Source organism: Pelmatolapia mariae, linkage group LG5, assembly GCF_036321145.2.
Source record: "Pelmatolapia mariae isolate MD_Pm_ZW linkage group LG5, Pm_UMD_F_2, whole genome shotgun sequence".
NCBI classification, from domain to species: domain Eukaryota; kingdom Metazoa; phylum Chordata; class Actinopteri; order Cichliformes; family Cichlidae; genus Pelmatolapia; species Pelmatolapia mariae.
In genome coordinates this window covers 18441746-18455392 of record NC_086231.1, presented here as the reverse complement: position 1 = coordinate 18455392, position 13647 = coordinate 18441746, and the positions used below count along the sequence as shown (strand labels likewise).

Sequence of the window (13647 nt, the reverse complement as noted above, 5' to 3'; positions counted from 1 at the left end):
TTTCTATTTAAGTATTTTAAGTATTATTGGAAAACACAGCACACAGTTAAATTGCTGTGCAGACAGTGCTATGTACATTTTTCACAGTTATAGCTACATTAACTAATGGTCTTCTCACTTTCTGGATAAAAGTACCTGACATATCTTAAAGACATAAAAGCTTGGATTAGAATAAATACTAATGAAATTAATTAAACCTCCAGCTTAAATATTATTCCAACCAGCTGTTTTAATCTAAAATAAAATAATAGTAATAATAATGTAAAATGTCTTTTTTTATTTTTTTAAATTTGATAGACCTGTTTGAAATATTAAGTTATGATCACCCAGAATTTAATCTTGTTTATTAGAGCGCCACCTTCATCTCAAGTCACAGAAGAACATCAGGAGAGTTCTGTTATAAATTTTGCTTTGAGTTTAATCTTCCCCTCTTCTCTTCTGCTCATGATCTGTTATCATTTAGGTCCTGGTGCTGTTGGATGTCACCCCAGATCAGTCTATGGTGGATGAAGGCGTTGCCAGAGAGGTCATCAACCGCATTCAGAAACTACGCAAGAAGGTGGGGCATTTATTTCTGGACCACTACTAGCTATGGAAACAAGAGGGACACATAACACACCACTACTGAATTTTACAATCCAGTGTTTAATAAGCAGAACCTGACGTAGTTGCAACAGCAAAACAAGACATGCCACTAAGGCAGTTTGAGTAGTTTTGCTTCAGATGTGAACTTTTTGAGGATGTTTCCTTTATTTAAACAAACTAAACAATCCCCTGCTTTCACATGTATGATAATAGTCCTTTAAACCACTCCCATTTTAGTTAATCTGATGATGTTTCAAGACTGCAGTGTAGAGTCAAAACAGAAACTTTGCTTTTTGTTATATTTCCGTCACCCCAGTCCTCCCCCCGTTCGTCTTTATGTCTCATTGTATTGTCCGGGCAGTTTTGAAATCTTTCCACTGCAGCGTCACAGTTAGAGGTTTCTCCATCATAAGGCAGGCTTAATGGAAGCTTAATTACAGTCTGGCCCCTTTCAGATTCTAATGTTCGAGCTTTGAAGTGGTCTGGGGAGTAAAGACGGATTAGCCAACAGCCCCTTGTTTTCACAAGCAACAAACAGTTTTTTCCATCCCCCTATAGCAGTGGTGTGCACTGGCTCCCTGCCAGGTTAAATTCCTCCAGTTATTTCAAACTGAGATCTGTCAGGAATTTTCCACCCTGTGGATGGGAATTAATTTTTAGCAATTCTTGTACATGTTTGGTAGTAGTTTGGTGGGTTGCACCTGTTATCGCGTGGGAGGCAGAGTTGAGAAACAGGGGTCACCATTTCCTTATTTTTAATGGACTGTTCTCCAACTGGAGAGATCAAAGGAGCTTGCAAAGAAAAGCGTCTGGACTTCTTTAAGGCTACGTTCACACTGCAGGTCTTAATGCTCAATTCCGATTTTTTGATCAAATCCGATTTTTTTGTCTGCTTGTTCACACTACACATAAAATGCGACATCAAACGCGCTCTATTGTGAACGCTCAAAGCGGCCCGCATGCGCAAAAGAAGATGTCACACACAACTCGCTCTGTTTAGACCCAGAGCAAACAATATTGTTTGACTGATGGCCCTTAATATAAAGACTTCGGACTTTATGTTTCCAAATTTTTGCTTTAAGTTATTTTGTTATTTACATAATAATGTAGATGATCCTTTTTGCTGTTTTAGAGGAGCGGTGCTTCAAAGGATAGTTGCAGATTTCTGTCAGAATCTGCAGAAAATACAGTAAAAATAAAATGTCCACATTTCTCCAACGTGGTCTTCCCAACAGTTTCACCGGATGGCAAGAAATCGTTCGCGATGTCCTATCGGGCGCTTCTCCGGCGCCGATAATTGGCGTCTGTCTTGTGTCAGTGACGTAAAAGACGGATTTAATGCGACTTGACCGTTCACACCGCAGTCGCTTTCTAAAACATCGGATACGTATCGGATTCAGGACCACATACGAAAGTGACCCAGATCGGATTTGAAAATATCGGATTTGTGCCGTTCACACTGTCATACCAAGATCGGATACGGGTCGCATAGGGGCAAAAAAATCGGATTTGATGCGCTTTTGCCTGCAGTGTGAACGTAGCCAAAGTTGCTTGAAGACGTTTCACCTCTTATCCGAGAAGCTTCTTCAGTTCAGTTCATCTTTGCAAGCTCCTTTGACTACGATGACCTGGATGACTGAGAACCTTCACAGACAACTGGAGAGATCTGTTGCTTTATTCTTCCCCCCCTCTTCCCACCACACACACTCATACAGAGGCTCATGTGCACTGTACTAGCCCCATCAGGGTAGGATCAGTTACCTTGACTTGGAGCCCTTTAAACCTTCTTCCTCTTATCGACTTCTCTGTACCTGGCTGTCCGTCCTTGAGCCAAATATTGCAAATGGCGTGTTTGCAAGAATGTGTGTGCTACACTGTTGGTACATGTGTGTATGGCTGTGCATGTGTGTGCCCAGCTGCACACTCAGATTAGGATTAGATCAATGTGTTTGAATATGTCAAGGTTATTGGAAGTTTGCAGCATACGATGCCAAAATAAATGGGCTGTCATCCAGTAAAAATGTCCTCTTGTTTGCTTTCACCTTTATTTCTTCCTGTATGATCTCTGCTTTTTAATCCTGCTATTCTACTCTTTTGTTCATCTTTTCATTTTGTTTGCCTCCTTCCTGCTTTCAGGTAATCATTTCTTCCAGATGTAATTTATTTATAAAGGAGGAAAAAAAACTTTGAAGAGAGTTACTTGTGCTAAAGATTTTTTTTTTGTCCTTTGCAGTCATTGGATTTGTGTTGTTGTTTGAAGACCTACTGAAGCAAGACTTTTAGCCTGTTTACTCACTTATTGGTAAGCCTGCTCCAATAAAGAAAAACTCTCACTTCTCATGCCACCTGTCTCTTAATGTCTGGTCTTAGGGGCATTTGGTGCCATCAGATGAGATAACAGTGTACTACCACTCCCAGCCAGAGGGGGAGTACTTGGACTCTGTGATCAAGGCTCACACTGACTTCATCCTGGCTACCACCAAGGCTCCACTTCTCCCCTTCCCTGTCCCAAAAACTGCCAGCGTCATCATAGATGAAAAGACCCAGGTATAAAAGAATACGTTTAGACCAAGCAGGGTTATATATGACTCAGTTTTGTAGCAGCTTGTAGTCTGACACAACCTTAAAGCATTCATGAAACGTGCTGGAAAGTATTTAGCATATACATAATATACACAAGGAGCACTCAAATTGGTGTTACAGTAATACAATTTGTTTTAACTTTGTGTTTAGTGGTTACCATCTTGCATATCTCCAAGTATATTTGTTGCAGTTGTCATGAAACTGAAACTTATGTGTGCTTTTCTCTATTGACTCTTTCACTCTTTGTTCTTCGTCTGTTGCAGCTGAAGGGTTCAGACCTGGAGTTAACCATAGTAAAGGGATCTTCAGCCCCTCGGGCTCCTCTAAATGGACCCGCTTGCACATATGTCAACCTCCAGGTGAAGGTCAACAACAAAGAACAAGGTAGCACATGGGGAGAGAATCTGTTTTTCTCCAGATTAAGTGGTGTAACAGGAAAACTGTAACTGTCTAATTTTAAATAGAGTTAAAATAAATCTTCTCTGCTTATGATTGAGATTATACATATGTGCAACCAAATGCTGATATAATATTAAATACAACTATAGTATAAATACAGTAACATTGTCTTACCTGTAATTTACTTTTATTAACTGTTTGGCTATGTTAATAATCCTCCTTAACTGGTTTCTTGTGCAGAGGGTGTAGTGCTGTTGGAGAATCCCAAAGGGGATAACAGGCTAGACTTGGACAAGCTGAAGAAAGCGTGCAGCAGCATCTTTGGAACCAATAACACACAGCTCAAATTCTTCAGTGACGGAACTGGTGAGAACTAAACTCCCTTCTTTTTTATGAGAACATTTAATCATGTTATTTAAAAATGTCTTCTTCTTTTTACCTCCAAATATTTAATAACAATGAAAATTCTTCCTTTATTACCAGTTGGTTATTTTAGCTGTCATTTCTTTCACTTTTCTTTTTATATATTTCCGGGTCCTTTATTTTGGCTGTTTTCAGGCTGCACTTTAACCATTTTTAATTTTATAGTTTTTCCACAGAATTTTGACTGTTTTTTCCTTTCCACTTTTCTGATCTTCTTCATAGTTATAATGTCAGTAAAAAATAACAGAAAACACGGGTAGTTACACACAGTGTAGCAAACTTTCGCTGTAAAACTCCACTTTGCAGAGCAGTTCATTTTTAAGAGTAAGGATCATTTAAATTATTATTATACAACATAATATTGTACTTTTTTCCAGCAAATTGAAATCAAAGAGAATTAATTAATTACTTAGTCATAAAAATGGTTCTTTCTGTTAAACTGTAGAGAAAATAAACATTTCATGAAGCCTTCTAACATAAGCTAGAGCACTTTATCATGTGAGAAATGCCAACAGAGCTTAGTCAGTTTTTTGATTTCACTTATCATGACAACAGTAAAAACAACCATTATCCTGTGATAATAATTGTTAAACAAATTTTATCTTTTAGGCCCCAGTCACACAGGCCTAGAGACTGGTACATGACGCCCTGGCAACCACCAGTCGCTAGGGAAAAATGAGTATTCCACAAAGAGGTCTTCTGTGCTGAGACCTCGTTGTGATTGCCGTGGTTGCCACGGACGTAGTTTGTGCCGACTTGTCTGCAAACACTCAACAACTACTCCCTAAGCAGTAACTGTGATGCAAACCTAAAGCGAATACTGCCTTGCCTTCATTTTATCCAGCAGCAGGCAGGATGAAACAACCACTGACTAAATGGTTAGAGAATAAGCATTGCTCACTAGCTACAGATGGTTGCCAGGGGGTCTCCACCAGATCTCTAGCTCTGTGTGACTGAAGACTTGTTGGTTTTATAGATTTCACAAATCATCATGAAACATGTATATATGTAACTGTCTGTTTCTCACAGAGCTGACCAGCAAAACGGACCTGCAGACTCTGACTGGTAAAACTTTGTCAGTGACTGCGGGAACTGCGTCACCTGGCCCCGCCCCCTCCACCGACACCATCGCGTGTCCTTATGTAAACCTTCTACTATGCAACGCTCAGCCAGCTGGTGAGAGAAGCAGCCACAGAAACTGAATTTATGTGCACAAAACGCTTTTCTGACTCCTAAAGATTAATCCTAATTAGTCTTTGTCTGACCGACGTTTTATCTGAGAGAAATACTGACAGGATTTTATTTATGTTTTGTTTTGTTTTTGTCCTCTTTATATTTGCATTTATATTCGAGATTGAACTAGTTTTAAATAAAAAGTTTGACATTGATTTTGCTCCAGACCAAATTTCCTCCACTGGGGCTACAAACATTGATTCATATATTTATTCAAAATGTTCTGTACTTGTGCCTGCACAGCCACTTAAATTAGCTTACTGCCAAAACTAAAAATGGCAAAGTGCTTGCCTGTGGTCATCAGCACCACAGGCAAATGGTCGTCAAGATAATTTTTCAATTTTTTTTTGTAAGTTAACCAGCTGTTGGTGGAGACAGTGGCATCTGTCTCCTCATCACTACCATCAACTACCATGTATATGGATTTCTTGTCAACATTACAGTTATTCCTATTATTTTAAGTTGATATTGACAAGGAGTAACTGTAGCTGTATTTAGGTTTTTCTTCCATTTCTTCCAAGTCATGCATGCTGGTTGTGCACTTATGATGCAGTTTTGCTTCTACTGCAGGAAAATGAGTATAATCCAACTTTATCCTTTGAGCCATTCAGTCTCAGTCCTTTCACCTTTTCTACTCAGCCAGGATGTTTTTCCTCATCTTTTCCCAGCTGAAGCTTGTATATATGCCCTCTCAGGATAGAACTAGCCCTGCTAATAAAAAACATTGTTAATGATGTAACATGTGGTACAGTTCTCTTTAACACCCTCCCTATCTCTTCTAGAGTGCCAATCAGGAGACGTGGGTACCCTCCTACTGGTCAACCCAGTAGGCCAGAATCGGCTTAACCACGAAGGCTTGCTCTCTGAGACTGCCAAAGTTTTTGGCCTCCGCAGCAGGCGGCTCAAACTCTACCTGGATGAGGACCTTACTCAGGGTAAAAAAAGATCACTAAAATCATCACTGAAACAGATTTTAAGGCAATTAATGCCTGATAGAGATACGGTGATTCCCCCCCCCACACACACACACACACTTTCTCGTGAAAAGTTAGTAAAAACATGTAAATGTATTTGCCAGATTTTCCTTAAAATACTACTCAGTACCTAGTAGTACATGCAGAAAAATGTCTTCTGTGACTGGAATAGTTTTGCAAATCTGCACATAGGCAGATTTTTTAAAAAACATTTTCAGCTTGTAGGGAAAGCTGTAAGATTCTAGTTGTGTATGTTGTTAGATGCTAAGCTGTGTATTCTTTATTGTAACCAGTAGGACGTCCAAATCAAGTATAAAACATGAGTTAGTGCATTGTCATTTTAAAAAAATCGAAGCATTTTCCTGAAAGACACCAAGTTTCTTTTAACTTCTTTGATAAAGCAAAGTAACTTTCCTTAGCTGTAGGGTTTTAAAAGTTTTAAAAACTGCTCTTCTCAAATGTAATTTTAGCCATAAATATTTCTGTTTTCCAGAGCTGCCAGCTGATTCTTCAGTCAAATCTCTTGACACCAAATCTCTGTTTGTGAGAGTTCTTCCTACGACCGCTGAGGCATAAATCCACAAACCACCTGAAGAGCATTTGTCTCTGACAGACCACATGTTCCCTAAATGAAGGTTTCTACCACTCAAGCCCATTTGATGCACGATGGAGTAGCATGGAGTAGCTTCATATGTTTATGATGCTTTTTGAATGCAAAGCAGGGGTTGTCTGTCAAATTCAGAACTGTTAAAATGCGGAGTCACAAACAGCAAAGTCTTTGTGTAACATAAACTCAGATGGGGAAAAAAAATGCACGTTTTGGGATGTCTTCATATTTAAACGGGGTGTAACTGTTTTGTTTTGTTTTTTTCTTTATAAGAGTCGATGGTCTCTCTCGCTCCAGTTTACTCTCTGTCAACCACACAGGTTTTCCCTCCTCATATTAACTTTGTCAGCAACTGTAACTGTTTCTGAAAAGTATCTTGTTAGGTCATATTTCATGTGGACCAAGAAGGGATTTGTCTGGGTGATGGTGTACATTCTCTCCTAAAAAGTGGATTCACCTCTGTAACACAGTGATGGTTCATACATAACCAGCTCTTTCCAGGTTTCGAGGAAACAGTTTAATTCGATTAACTGTCAATTTTACCAGTGGATGATTTTCTTTATTATGATAATGATGCAAGCTACTTCTCTTTGAGGCTTATTTGAAGGCAGCTTAGTCCAGAGTAATTATTGCTTTGTCTCATAATTGGAAAAGCAAATTTGGGCTATTGTGCTTATACACCATTTTGAATTTAACAGATAAACTCATTGTGCTCACTGCATTGAGAATCCTTTGACAATGGAAAAGGCATTTAAAAGGTGAAATGGGTTTTTGGGCTGCTGTACCTGGGGACAAAAAGGTTCTGCAATGAAAAGAGCAACAAATGAATAATGTACTATTTTAGGTGACTGAATAAATCAAAGGTGACTTGGAATCAACATGGGTTTTTTTTCTTGTCTCCTTTCTGTTCACTTAAACCTCTTCGTGGCAGTGAGAGACAGAATGTTTCTGTGGGATCCTGCAGTCTGACATTTTGAATGACTGATGTTACTTTCTTTAGCAGCAAGGTCAGGGAACAAATACGTCAAAATGCATTACAGATGCTCTCAGCTGTGGTAAAAGTACAGTTTGGCATGTGGAGTTACTTTGAAAATGAGTTAGAATAAAATCTCTGAAGCTAATTTCCCTCTTTATTTTAACTCCACGTGGGTGCTTTACTTTTTTAGGCGACTCACTTTCTAAACTGAAGTGTTAAAGGTAATGCATAATTTAGACTGTAGCTTCTTGTATGACACACAGGTACTCTGAAGGATTTGGCTGTTCAGTTTCGGTTTTCTCCTAGTCCGAAATAGCATCACATTCACTATCACAGTGAATTAACAAAGCAACCCATGACCAAAATTAGATGACTAGTGCTAGCATAACTCCCAGCTGAACCGTCTGATCCAGATACATTCATCATTCAGTTGACTAAAAATAGCCCAAAGCAAGAAGGCCTAATGTGTGAGTTGGACTTCTGTCGGAAGTAACAGCGTAACTGGAAAGCTGTCTTAACCCTACACCACAAGCTGCCACGTCATTGCAGGCTGCATCGATACTGTGCATCGTGTTGCAAGTTTCTTGCAGAGATTAACTGTGATGTCACAATAACTAAGTCCATCTTATATATATAGTGTAATACTTTGTTTCTGCATTTGTTTCCATTTGAGCCTATGCAAAGGGGTTTTCACCCTTTTGAGTACTCAAAGGCATGTAGCTCCATGTAGATGATCCTATGCTGGGGCTAGGGACAAGCACAGATGGTAGCATCAGTGGATGCTTTTCATTGTTTGCAACACTGTTTAATTTCAGCTTTTTGTATGTTATAACTTCTTGGCTCTTCTTATCCAAGAAGTTATAACTTAGTAAGACAATATTAAAAACAATATTCAAAGTCACATGTGAATATATACTAATTAAAACCTAATTATCAATATCATAATTAATGTCTGGAAATAGTTTTCTCTAAATCTCCCCCATAACTTGTGGAAGGTGAAGTGTAGCTACTCAGAATCTTGGGGTGGGGAACAGTGATGATGTCATTTCTGTTGGTTTTATGTTGTGGGATGGACATTTAGTATGTATTGAGGTTTCTTTAAAATCTATACATCTCATTATTATACCATATGTTATTGTACATTTATTACCATTTGTTTGTTAATGAATTGACCTTGATCTGGTTTTTGTATTTATCAGGTCAGCTAACAGGAAAAATGACATGAAAAGGATAGCAGAGCGGAATAACACCGATTTAAGTAAATTATCTTTATTTGGTTGTCAAAAGTCAACAGGCTCCACAAAACATGTTTTTGGCCATAACTCAAGAATTCATGTGCAAATCAAAGCATGATTTCACACAAATTTAGTCAAATTTACTGATCAATATGATAAAGTGATGGCATTTTATATTCAAAACAATAAAGGTTAACCTTACTGTGGCATCACATTCTGCAAAAAAACTTCCGACAAAACGGTTCACATTTATCTTCATTGTTTCCTCTCAATTCTATGCAGTACATGAAAAAGTAAGTATACAGTTACTGTTTCCAAGTACTTTGGGTATTCTACTTTGGTAATTGGCAAACATTATTTGGTGAGGCCATATGTTCAACAGCTTGGCTCAAATTGGGTGATGCAACAGGACGGGGCAGCAAATCTACAATAAAGGGTTTATACTGGTCTTTTTTGGTGTGTGTGTGTGTTTTAACTAAAGTTTCTTACAACCTAAAAAAATACTTCAGTACATCATAATTTGAGTATAGCTCAGTACATGATGCTTCTTTTGAGCACAGTATTTTCTGCCTTTGATTCCAGCATCCCTACAATCAGTGTTATTTCATTGTGATCATTTTATCCTCTCCCCTCCTGAGAGGAGCAGCATGCATCTTCACTGGTTAAATATTAAGTACACAGCTCTGTCTCATCATCCTGTCATCCATCTCGCTCCCATCTGCTCCTGCTGCTCCCTTTGTGCCTCTACACACCTCAGCCTGGGCAAGTGTGCAGGTCGACGACCCATCTGCTGATAGGCATTACAGAAATACACTATGCTGCACAGATGAATTGAACATGAACCCTGTCTTGTGATTCTAATGACAGACAACAAAACTCATTATAGTGTGCTGTAGTGACAGAGGAAAAAAACAGTTGCTTGTGCAGAATAAAAACGGGTGTTCTTTCACGATATATAGCCAATAAGGGTCGTTTCTAACAATCTATCCTGGCAACAAGTGTGCTGTGTAATGGAAAAATCTAAATCTCTGCCAGTAAAACAATTTTCAGTGCACTGCATGTTGCCAACTTCAGAATGACAGCAGCAAACACTACCTAGTAAGCACAGTAGGTAAGAGGATAAAAAAGAAGTTGTTACTGTGGATGCAGAGCTTGGTAAGCCAAATGAGGGGAATACACCAGCACTTAATTTAAAACAAGTTATAGTGGATGGCAGCATTTTACCAAATATGTATGTATATTCCTTGCAAGACTGTAGTAAAATAAATAATAGACTCTCAGTGTGCTACATACTAAATGCTGTGTAATAGTGGGAAGACCACAGCACATTGTATGCTGACGTAGAAAAAGAAATAATAGTAGAGTGTTATATTGAATTTTATTCAGAAGCAGAGATGCAGTTAGATCGGTCAGTTTGGATCCGTACTTTACATACTCGATCATTTATTAAGCCTAGAAGCTGACAACAATAAACATGTTTCAGGTTAGTATTGAAATAATAATATTAAGAAAGTACCTTGAAATTTTCTGCACTGATGGGGAAAACAGGCTTCCACACAAAAGTCAGAGATGTTTTATTTACTTTTTATCGCTGTGTCCCGTGGATTTAATTACGGCAGGTCTTGAAAACGTTTTTTTTTTCAGAACCTTTGACTGTATAATTATCAAACTGTGAAATCTTCAAAAAATCAGGTTAATAAATTTTGTTACTTTTGTTAGGTGGATATTTTGTGTTTTCTTGAACTCGCCACACATTTCTTCTTTTGTGGGTGGTCTGCCTGCAGCCATCTTTATTATGACAAAAAAAAGGGCGAAAAAGGGGGAAAGGGTGTATTTTATGAGAAATTAAACGTATGTCTCTCCTGTGAAGAGTTCAGGGGAATATGAAAATGTCCTAAAATGTGGTAAGTGTTGACTTTAAAGTCCGACTTGTTGTAACAGAGAATAGTTAGCTTTAAGGTTTGTTTTACTAGCTAACAAATGCAGGTAAACCTTAAAGGATAGCAAGAAAACAATTAATTAATACATAGATGAAAATATAAATGAATAAATAAACAAAGAAGATGCATAAGAAAAAGAAATGAAGTATCACTACCCCCAAATGGTGGTATGCAGTTTTATGACTAACAATTGTGTTCGTTTACATGAATAAACTATAGTATTTGTAGTGAGCCTGACTTGGTATCCTTGCACCTTGCTTCAGCTGTGGTCCACTTTCTGCTGTTTTGTCTGCATCAGCACTGAATAAATGGTTAACTGGTAAGAAGTATCCAATACAAATAAATAACAGGCAGGCTCCGGTAAATTGGATTCAATCTGTTTTTCTTTTCTTTTTCTTTTTTTATACTAAAGCAGCTGTGCGTCAAAAGTAACCGTCAAGCACAAAGTGGATAAATGCATTGGCGACGTGCATCGTGACTGTGGAGGGAGCACCAGATCCCAGCTATCTCCTGATCATCTAAATGCGGCATCTATCTACATCCTGATGCGCCTGCTTCTCCTCCTCCTCCTCCTCTCCTCCTTCCTGGAACGGCAGAAACAGGTAGGACACGCTTCCGATTTGAGAACGCATAACCCACATATCCAGCTCGGGGGTGGAGGTGGGAGATAGTGCTTTTACATTCTAGTTTGTACGTTCCCTTTTTAGTTTGTCCATGTCGTGGTTGTTAGGAGACCGCTGTCAGACGAGGAGTCGGTGATATGGGAGATGTCCTGGCATCTGTAGTGAGATGCGTCGGCAGCAATAACACACTGTTGCTACCCACGCTCTCTTTGCCACAGAGACGTGCGTTCTGCCGCAGGTATGCGGTGGAACAGAGGGGATGGATGCAACCAATTAGTTTGGTGCAGTATAGTTCCACTTTTATTTGCGTGCATTTCTGCTGCACCGCCCCCCCCCCTCACATTGTAGAATTTAAAAACATCAAGGCTAGTATAGGGCGACCCATTTTATGTTCTTCTATCCTTATAAGGAGAGCAGTACAACTCAAAATAGCACAATTTGAGACTCTGCATCAACACACTTCAGTCACATCTAATTGTTTGCTAGCACATGCTACCTAATCTGCCATACAATGTTTAATGAGAAAATGCTTATAATCTCCCACTTTTCACATTGTTCTACTTATAGACTAACAGCAGAACTTGTGCAGCTCCTACTCTGTAAACTGTCATCAGTTATGAGGCCATATTTCAATTTATACTTTCAAAGGGCACGTTTTGTTATTTTGCAGGCATTTACGTATTTCTTTTCAATGGTTTTGGAAATACCTTTGCTTTGTTACATTGCTGCTTTTACTGTATCTCTTATTATTCTTCTGTTGTACCTGCGTAGAACGATTTTTGGTTCGTACCAAAGAGGATTTAACCAGAGCCATATCATGGTTATAAACCCTCTATACTTTAATTGTAGTTAACAGTATTTTTCTTTCTTTCTTTTTTTTTGCCGTGTGCGAGGTTATTTGTCGCTTTTGTCACATGGTATACTTTGGGTTAACTGATTACCTAGTGCTACAGTCTCACTAATGATGGCAGTGGTTGGAAACCACAGCATGACCAAAATTGTCACTGTGTGCAATAAACTTGGGATCTTGTTGCTTTTGAAATTGTTGATTTGAAGATGGGGACCAGGTCTGCTGCCACTCTCAGTCAGTTGTCATCTTCAGGACAGCGATAAAACAGCAGTAAGTCGGTCTGCTGTTATCGGTCCATGATGGAATGGGATCAGCTTGGCAATTACATGCAATCTGTTTGTGATGATACAGCGGCTGACTGTGGCAAATCAGCAAAAATCGCTACCTTCTGTTACAAATTTGTTGCTGTCAGCATATACAGAAATTCACAGTAACTACTTACATTTAGAGTCCAGTTGTGTTTCAAATCCACCAGAATACAACCAGCTGGCAACCAGCTGAGTCGGGTCCCCTATTGTGAAGCGATAATGTCACAGATCAGTTGAGCGATCAGTCTGACTGCATTTACAAATTAGACCGAAGTTATTTGCAAACCTTTTCCAGTCTTTCTGAGAGTGAATGCAGTCAGTCTTCAATAGAGAGACAGGTTACCTCCCAGCAGGCGACCTATGCAATTACTTTGTGATCGAAAGTGATTACCGCAACTACTTGCAATCAATTGCAGGATACAAAAAAATGAAACTGGCAGTTTTTCCTAGTGCTAAGGAGATTGCTGTCCTATTTTTACTTTAGTATGACTGAGCCAGGAAAACCTAACTGCAAAAAATTACAAAGCTGTTACCATCTTTAGCATAACAGAACCCTTTTTATCCTTATACCAGTGGTCTCTTCCAGGATGACAGTGCCCCCCATCTGTGAAGACAAGGTGTCAGTTGTATGATGAGTATGAAAATGATGTGAAACATCTGCTGTGACCTTCACAGTCAGCCAGATCTCAGCCTAATTGGAGCATTTTAGAAAAGCATGTTCAATTGTATCAACGTGGTCTGTCCTTTACTTTTTCAAAAGTAATAGATTACTACTGTAAGGTTATTGTTGTAGTACGCTGTAGCGTAGTGTAGTGACCAGTTCACCTGGAAACTACAGGTGAGGGAATGTCTTTCCTTTCATCCTTCCAGTGGAGTGCCATAGAGTAGGATAATTAATGCAAAGGAGCCCA

The 13647-nt window shown here is 38.9% G+C and overlaps 2 protein-coding genes across 3 annotated transcripts in view; both read left to right on the top strand.

Annotated features, from left to right (window-relative positions):
* Window positions 1-7682, top strand: part of iars1 (isoleucyl-tRNA synthetase 1) — a 60208-nt gene extending 52526 nt beyond the window's left edge. The window contains exons 28-34 of the mRNA XM_063473984.1: window positions 464-559; window positions 2956-3132; window positions 3432-3552; window positions 3808-3933; window positions 5020-5166; window positions 6006-6158; window positions 6691-7682. Of these exons, the coding sequence (XP_063330054.1) occupies window positions 464-559; window positions 2956-3132; window positions 3432-3552; window positions 3808-3933; window positions 5020-5166; window positions 6006-6158; window positions 6691-6773 (903 nt within the window). The 3' untranslated portion in view covers window positions 6774-7682. The remainder of the gene's footprint in view (window positions 1-463; window positions 560-2955; window positions 3133-3431; window positions 3553-3807; window positions 3934-5019; window positions 5167-6005; window positions 6159-6690) is intronic.
* Window positions 7683-11538: 3856 nt separating this feature from the next.
* Window positions 11539-13647, top strand: part of atp2b2 (ATPase plasma membrane Ca2+ transporting 2) — a 130629-nt gene continuing 128520 nt past the window's right edge. The window contains exon 1 of one of the 2 annotated variants that reach the window (XM_065470840.1): window positions 11539-11557. The gene's annotated coding sequence lies outside the window, so the exon portion shown is untranslated. The remainder of the gene's footprint in view (window positions 11558-13647) is intronic. The other variant, XM_065470839.1, reaches the window with a different exon arrangement.